Below are 8,661 nucleotides of genomic sequence, written 5' to 3'. Positions count from 1 at the left end.
GCAGTTTGCAGCAAAACTGTCTTTTGTCTTCTTTGTGGCGGTTCCGCTGCCTGTGACGGTAGCCTCCAGAGTAATGTGCGCGTTTGCGACGGGGTCGTTCGGTTGTCGTGCGTTCGTTTTTGCATACGTTGGGTCACACATCGTGCTGGCGTGCCTTTTTTCGCACTTCGCGCATCGTTTGTTAGATCGGCATTCTCGAGCCGGATGGCCTCTCTTCGTGCACCTGAAGCACCTCCCATTAGATTGTGAAAGTGTCTTCTTTTCTGCTATCGTTCTCTTTTCGCCACAGTTCTGTGTTGTGTGGCTGCTAGCGTCACAAAAGAAGCAATTTTCCTGAGTGGCATTTTGGTGCAGCATTGCAGCAGATGGAGCATGCTTTTCTTGCTTGCAATGAGGGGCCTTCTTTGGGACTGTATTTCGGCGATTGCGTTACGTCCATGCTTTGTAGGGCAGCCAGGTTTTCACGGCTTTCAACTTCCACTCGGAGAAAGGACAAGAGCTTCGAGAAGGTGTTTACAGCACCTCTGTCTCCTTCCTCCGTCGTCAGCGATGAGCCGTCTGTGGTAGCCTGCTGATCGTCAGTTGGGCCGCCTGTCTCCACTACGCACTTACGGCTGAAGTCCAACAGGATCTCTTTCGGCATCGCTCGTTGCACGATGGGCAGCAGCATGGAGCTGAAGCTGTCGAGCTTCCGGCCGAGAGTCTCGAGTCCCCTGATATGCGCTGACAGTGTCGTAGAGACGCCGAAGTCCGCGCACATCGTCCGAAGCGCGCACAGGTGTAACGTCGATGAGCTTCTTCATGTGCTCCTGGATTAGAAGCTCTTCGTTTCCGAAGCGTTTTCTCAGAAGCTGCTTCGCGTCGTTGTAGCACCGGGACGTTGGGGGTAGGCCGGTAAGCACCGCAGCTGCATCACCTGTGAGAGATGCCCTCAGGTAGTGGAACTTATCCAGTGTGGAAAGTTGATCGTTGTTGTCCACCACCTGTTCGAACAACTCCCAGAAAGGCTGCCACTCGTGCCGTCGCCCACTGAACTTGACCAGCTCAAGCCTTGGCAATTTCACGTTCATTTTTTGTGACGTCGTTGTTTCGGTTGCGTCACCGTTAATCTGCTGAGCTGGTTGGCTCTGGGCAGCTAGAGCTCGAGAGATTTCATTTGAGCCGCCGTTCCTTCGCTGCTCCAGCCGTGCCAAGCATTGCACGATACAGTCGTTATATTCTATCACTTGCGTGAACTCTTCCTCCAGGTCGTCTTCGGAAACCAAGCCCTCAATCTCGTTGTTGACAGCGTCGAGCTCTGTCCGTATAGACGTCAGCCGGGCATGCAGCACTCCCGCTTCGTTCGGTGTGAGGCTAACTTGCCTGCCCTGCTCACATTCGTTGATGAGACGTGTGGCCTGTGCCCGGAGGACCATGCGTTTTTTGCGCCCGCGTTCCATGTTCACAGAATAAACAGTTCGTTGGTAAGCTCACCGGAAGGACGGCATCAGGCGATCATCACATGGACGTTCCGGCGTGGAATCGTTGGAGTACACTGTAATGTCCACGGCAGGATGACTCCCGGGTTTCGGCACCAGAAAGTTTGTCGTTCACGTTCGTTAACAAATGAAAGACTGATGCGTCCGTTCGGTAACAAAAATAACTGTTTAATTAGAACAAGAAAAACGCGGCGCGAATACACAATGAGTTAGATGCTTCTTCTCGGCACGGAGGGCGATTTGCGACTGGCCCGTCACCGCGTCGTCTTCGTCTTCCCTTCTCTCCCGGTGGTCACAGCGCTGTCCGGTGCCCTCGTTCTCTTCACCCGCAGCTGCCCGGCGGTGTCAGGTTACAGCCAGGGGGGCGCGTTCCGAGCTCGCCCGAGAGGCCGTAAAAGGGACCTTGTTCTCCGGGCTGGGGACCGTATACAAACATTCTGCCCTCTTCTGCCTCTTCTCGGAATTTCGTTTTCAACACTTCCAGCTTTCGCTGTGACTGTGCTGCGGTTTCAGCGCAGGCATGGCGTTTTTTTATACGCAGTTCTGTTTTAACTTGCTTGCTGTGAACAGGTTGAGGTTCGTATCACCTCGGCTACTCCATTTCTATACATTCTGCTGCGGAAAAGGGGAAATAAAGGCTGCATCTGGCTGCCTGCACCACGACAATCTATTTTGTTTTTTCTCATGTCTTCTTAGCAAAGCGTTCTGCGTCACCTGCGTCAGTCTACACTAAAGAATGTGTCTTTATCTGCTGTGTCTAGAATAAAAATTTTCAGAAGTCCAGTAATAGCTTCGGCGTGGCTCTTACAAAATAATAAATTCTTAAAAAAAAACGATAAGAGCAAATGCATACGGAGCATCGACTGCATCGTTGCATTAGCTTTCTGCATGAATAGGCGAAGAACAGGGCGCAGTCCCAACTGCGTACTGCCAGCGAAACAAGGCGATTTCGCCTGTAGTAGCACCGCAATAAAGTATAGCTTGGACGCGCAAATGAAGCAAGCCAGACTGCCTGTACGGACCGATCACAGAGAAATTCATGCGGAGAGGTGCGACTTACACTTCTGTTTACACTTACACTAACTTCAACATTCGACACCAGGGCTCAGCACTATGCGTTCACACTATTCTAAACTAGTGTGCGTCAGGCACTTGGCATACTTCACAGTCGCCGCCACCCTGAAAATAGGAATAATCGACTAATTGGTTATGATTAATCGACTAATCGATTAACTGTGTCCCCCAAAACTGTTAATCCTCATCTGCCATTCATTTAGTCGACTTCATCGAGTGAACCTTTTCGATTAATCGATTTACGGACAGTGATCGGGGCGACGTGAAGATACTGAAATCGTATCAGAATGCCCTGGAAGAGCCGCCACTGTGGTGCTGTGGCGAGTGCATGCTTGACGAGTGACAGCAACACTACAGTGTCGACTGTTGTGTCGACTCCCATATGTCACAGCCGTCCGAGTGGAACGCTTTCGCTCGCTTCCGCCACAGGCATGCATTACGTGGCGAAGCCAGCCGAAGACCCTTTAAATTCATTTTCTGGGCTCAAACTCGTTTTCTTTTTTTTTTTCGGACGCACAACACGGCTTCCGAAAAACTCTCTCTTGTGAAACACAACTAATTGCATTCACTCATAAGCTTCATCTAATTCTTGACTGCCGCTCATTTGCGGACTGCATCTTCAAGGATTTTTCAAAGGCATTTGACAAGGTTTGCCGCAAACTGCTTCTCTCAAAACTAGCGCAACTTAACCTTAGTCCGAAAATCTTGACATGGCTAGAACACTTCCTGTGTAACCGATCTCAGTTTGTATCTTATAACGATCATACTTCACCCAGTAGCTCAGTCGATTCTGGAGTGCCCCAAGGGTCGGTCTTAGGACCCCTTCTTTTCTTAATCTACATCAACGACTTACCTCAGCGCGTAACTTCTAACATTTATTTGTTTGCTGATGACTGTGTTGTAGTCCGTGAAATTACTAACGCCCAGGACGTAATCACATTGCAAACTGATCTTAACGCTATTTCTGACTGGTATAACGACTGGCTAATGACACTAAACAACAATAATTGCAAAGTCTGGCGTGTATCCCGTACTGCGTCTAATCCACCAGCATACCAGCTTAACAACACCATCCTTGAGTCAGTAACATCTTACCGCTACCTTGGAGTACACATAACTTCAGATTTAACTTGGTCTCTTCATATTAACCACATAGTTAACAACGCTAACCGAACACTCTGATACCTACGACGTAGTTTCTCTTCTGCTCCCGCATCACTAAGACTGCTTCTTTACAAAACCTTAATCCGCTCCATACTTCAGTACGCTTCTGCTGTATGAAACCCGAGTAATGCCAAGCTAATCGACTGAACTTGTGCAAAATAACTCTACCCGATTCATTCTCCACAACTACAACCGAACTGCTAGTATCTCCTCCATGAAACTAACTCTCTGTCTACCGTCACTTGCTTCACGCCGTTATTTTTTCGAATCTGCCTTTTCCACAAAATTTACTTCCACAACAGCCATCTGCATAATGAACTAATCTCTACACCATCCTACCACTCCGCTCGCATTAATCACTCCCACAAAGTTGGAATCATTTCCTGTCATACTGATCACTGTTATCATAGTTTTATTCCACGCACATCACAGGATTGGAACCGCCTTCCCGGAAGCATCGCCGCCATTGAAGACCATCAACTGTTTAAAACATTAGCTAACACTGCATAAATAGGAGCCGAAGAACTTGTATTTTTACTTAACTGTTTGCTGCGTTTTTTTGTTTGCTTTTACTTGTTCTGTTTTGTTACTCGTTCCCCTCTGTAATGCCTTTGGCCTTGAGGGTACTAATAAATGAAATGAAATGAAATGAAATGAAATGAAATGAAATGAAATGAAATGAAATGAAATATGTTCCTACGTGTCTCTGTATGCATGTGCGTATATATGCGCATAAAAAATGTACCATTTTTTCGGGGGGAGGACGGAAGGGAGGGGGGGGGGCGCTAACCACCTAAACCAATTCCCTGGCCACGCCACTGTTACGAATCACTTGTAGGAAAACCAACTACATGAAACTGATACACATACACTTACATCAGTTGGCAACTGCTACTACATGCGTTCTCCGGCATGTTCCGGATAGCGCCTGTCCTGTGTGTTCTTTACTCTGTCCTGTTTTCCTCGCGCTTCGCTTCGACATGTATCTATACCAACTCGCCCAGTACTCTACGTCACTTCAGTTCGTTCCAAACACGTGTGGTGCCGCCGTAGAGGAGCCGTATAACACTTTGCCAAGGGCGTTTTCAAAGCTGAGAATCATCAGGCGAAGGAAGCGCGCTTGCATCAGTGATAACATCCTCGTAAGGTATGCTTGCGTCTATTACAACAAGCTTTAAAATACGCACAAGCGTAGGTGTTCTTATTCAAGTATTTGTGCTTGTGTATATATGTGTTTGGGCGTTCAAACCTTCGATGCAACTAGAATACGCTCGTGTATTCTGATGTTTTCATGTTCAAATATCATTTGATCTAAGGCTTTGCAATATCGAGAATAATGCAAAATTAAACTCCGAAATTCAGAGAATTGGGGATTTACGAGAAATAAACCCCGAAAAACGCCGAATTTCCGCCAAAATAATAAACTCTGATAAAGACCCTCCAAAATTCAAGAAAAACATACTCCGAAAACTAGGAGCCCTCTCGATACGCCATGCCTCAGCCATTAGACGCGTTTCTTCATTCCTGTGCGTGTACAAAACTGCGCATTCATCGAATTTACGCTCTAGACAATGTAAATATGGTGAGCCTCTGGTTAGCGATCTCTTATGTTCCAATAATCTTTGGTTAACACAGCGGCCCGTCTGTCCCACGTAGAAGCGGCCGTAGCTAAAATGAACCTTATACACCACACTTATAGGGCAATCAGTGAATTTGTTGGTGTGTTTTACGAAACAAATATCGGTCCACTTCTTGTCTTTTACTCGCTCATCCTTCTTCTGCACAGCGGTACGAATCTTACCAAGCTCATGGGCAGCCGTAAAAACAACATTAACGCCGTATCTACTTCCCACTTCGTTTAGCCTGTGAGATACCCAATGAATGTAGGGCATACCTACGACACGTTTGTTACTATCCCTTTCTGCAAACGACAAGTTTGTTACTATTCCTTTCTGCAACCATGCACGGACTTAACATAATGGACTTCAAACGTTCAGCGTCCGTGGCCAATACAATGCAAGGACAACCTACATCTAAAAGACGCGTAACTTGTGCGTTAAAGATGGCACTCATTTTGTGCTCACACGCCTTTGTGAGGGGAGACTTAAGGCACGACAAGGCTATACCATTTTTTACATGCTTGCTCTGCTTCAAAGAGAAGTTTAACAGCGGTTTTGAAGATCTAGGAGAACATTGGCAATATACGTGGTTCTAAAACGCCAAGGAAATGTCTAGAAATCGTATTCCATCATTCTGAGTGAATTGTGTAGTAACGTTCGGCACTCCTCCATTTAATTAAAATATGAATTCTAAATTACTTTCATGAATAATTTGCTTAATACTCTGAATAATATGTCGATAGCTCTTCGAGACTTTTACGTCTCTTTACCTGCGTATTAATTTTATATAAGTGTTTTTTCCAGCTCAGTGATACATTTGAAGCCTCAAGACATTGTGTCTAGAGTTTTGCAAGTTTCCTAAATCTAAAATCTCCTCCATATCTTTGATCAAACCGACTGTTATGCCACCTCGTCCGGCCGCTTTTCCGTGGGACATGTCCCGTGTGGCCTTTCTGACCTCATCGATATAGTTACACATGTAACTTTAGTTCGACCTTTATTTCACTTAAGGACTGATGGCTTATCTGCGAGCTTCAAAGCTGATAACAGAAGTCTTCTGTCACCTTCACTGCGCCAATACAATTCCTAGCAAGGGTGGCTTGCTTATCTACTGCACGCATTTTGGTCCTTCCTAAACAGCGTTTCCTTTTAGCAGCTTTGACACTGCCGATTATTTTTTTTTTACTGCCTCCACCACTTTGGCGTCATAATTATTTATGTCACTGAGTTTCCTCTTTCCTGATCAGCTTTGGTAGTTCAGCTAGTACTATTTTATCTTTTGATGTCGCCACTTTCATGTGTTGCATTGCTTTATTGAGTATTTTGTGGTGTGAGAGAACCCGCTTACCTCTTTCCTTGGCACGTTACCTCCAATTTGAATAACTGCTTCAGAAACCAGTCTAGCAACGCATTTTCTTTTCATTCCTAAGCAACCTATTCTCAATGGTCTCTGTTTTTACCCTGACTGCGTCCTAGTCACCAAGCTGTTAACGATTGTTTTGCTTTGGTCGTCCTCAGGCTGACGATGATACTCACCTTGAGCCTGAACAACGAACACGTAGCTATGAGCATCCCTTGAAATACAACATGGGAGTAGACGGATGGAAACTGGTGTACAATAAACTGTATAAACAGAGTGTCTGAGGCACCTTACGTAGGCCTATAGAACCTTTATTGCACCTTGAAAAACGAGGGAGAATATTTAGGCTAATTGTTCGGTCGCCTGATTGCCTCGTTATTTCATGAGGCACTTCAGGCATAGCTAACTATAATTTGTTTACTCGCTAAACCGGTCCGCAAAGCCCACGCGAACATTAATATACCTGTGCATGTCCTTCAGGTTTACCGCTCGGCAGGGGCGTAGCTAGAAATTTTTTTCGGTTGCGGGGGGGGGGGGGGGACCTCCTTGATCTGAAGCGGGGGTCGGGCAGGCAGATGTGATCGAGTGTCATTTTGAGCTCTGTATGACATGACAAAAAAATTTCGGGGGGGGAGGGGGCACGGGCCCGGTGTGCCCCTCCCCCCCTGGCTACGCCCGTGCCGCTCGGCTACCACACGATGCGCTCGCGCCGTCGCCACACATTTACGTTCGGCGTATCGGCCGGCAAGAGGACAAAAGGGCGCCGTCAATTATCACAACCGAAGCGACCTTGATAAGAACGTCCAGCATGCTTTTACGAGAGCTGTACTCTGGGTGGAGAGAGATAAGCAGCGAGGTAAGATAAGAACCGTATACGTACAGAAGGAGTTTTCTTCATCGAGGCCTGCCGCAGGCTTCCGCCTCGCGTTTGCTATGTAATAACCCAACACAGGTAAACGCACATCACATAACGAGTCATTGTGTTCGTATTAGAGTCTTTTAGCAAGTTACGGAAATACGGTACGCAACTACGGTAAGGCAGTACGGTAGCGCTCCTCCTTTGCCGGTCGTTGTGCATTTGCCAGTGAAGGCACTCCAACACCACAAAAGCTTTTTCAAAGTTTACTCTGGGGTTGTCACGCCTCATTGTTGCCTGTCAGCCGACGCATTGTTAACAAGGAACCTGTCGTTCGGCCCGAAAGACAGGCTCCTCTGAGAAGAGAAGAAACACAACTTAAGGATTATCTATATTAGCTAGGTACGCATTCGGGCTGGTTGGCTCATGATTACGAGTGAAAAACAGCGCTAAATAGACGGGACAAGAAAGGACACGAGACCACGGCGCTGACTAACAACCAAATGTGCCATTTGTCACAACGTCACATTTGGTTGTTAGTCAGCGCCGTGGTCTCGTGTCCTTTCTTGTCCCGTCTTTTTAGCGCTGTTTTTCACTCGTAATTATCTATATTTGTATTTACCAGCAGTTTAGACGGAAGAGAGAGAGAAAGCGCTTTATTTGCAACCGCTAAAGAGTATGGGTGAAACGGCCTTCATCGGGGTTTGCAAGACGGCCTTCATCGGGTGCTGCGCGAACAACACACACCAGGCTAGAAGATCTTAGTGGGCGAAGGAATCAGTAATGTCGAAAGGAAACTGTGATGGGAGAGATTTACTTTCAGTTAGAATGAGCGAGCGTAGTGCAGTACCGCTTTCTCCAGCTCGTTGGCGAAGAAGCAGCGCAAGCAAAGACGAGAATGGGGGAAAGAGGGACATGTGACGGAGAGGCGGGAGAGGAGGGGAGCGGAGGCTGAGCCTAAGAAAATTAGGACAAGAAAGGGCGGTTGCGACGCCGCGCCAGTGCTCAAGCTACATGCAAGTTGAATAGAGGAGAGTCTGCGCCAGCTGAGCACAGGTACTGCAAGTCCGGAAAGACGATGAAATGGCATCAACTCGTATTGAGGAATAC

The 8,661-nt window shown here is 47.0% G+C and overlaps 1 protein-coding gene across 1 annotated transcript; it reads right to left on the bottom strand.

The window, feature by feature from the left end:
* Window positions 1-608: 608 nt before the first annotated feature.
* Window positions 609-1,439, bottom strand: LOC119385534 (uncharacterized). The gene has a single exon (XM_037652953.1). The coding sequence runs from the start codon at window positions 1,437-1,439 to the stop codon at window positions 609-611; it is 831 nt and encodes a 276-aa protein (XP_037508881.1).
* Between the last annotated feature and the right edge of the window lie 7,222 nt (window positions 1,440-8,661).

The sequence above is a fragment of the Rhipicephalus sanguineus genome, chromosome 3, assembly GCF_013339695.2.
Source record: "Rhipicephalus sanguineus isolate Rsan-2018 chromosome 3, BIME_Rsan_1.4, whole genome shotgun sequence".
Lineage (NCBI taxonomy): Eukaryota > Metazoa > Arthropoda > Arachnida > Ixodida > Ixodidae > Rhipicephalus > Rhipicephalus sanguineus.
Note: the sequence above shows the minus strand (reverse complement) of the source record. Positions and strands in the feature narration are given on the sequence as shown.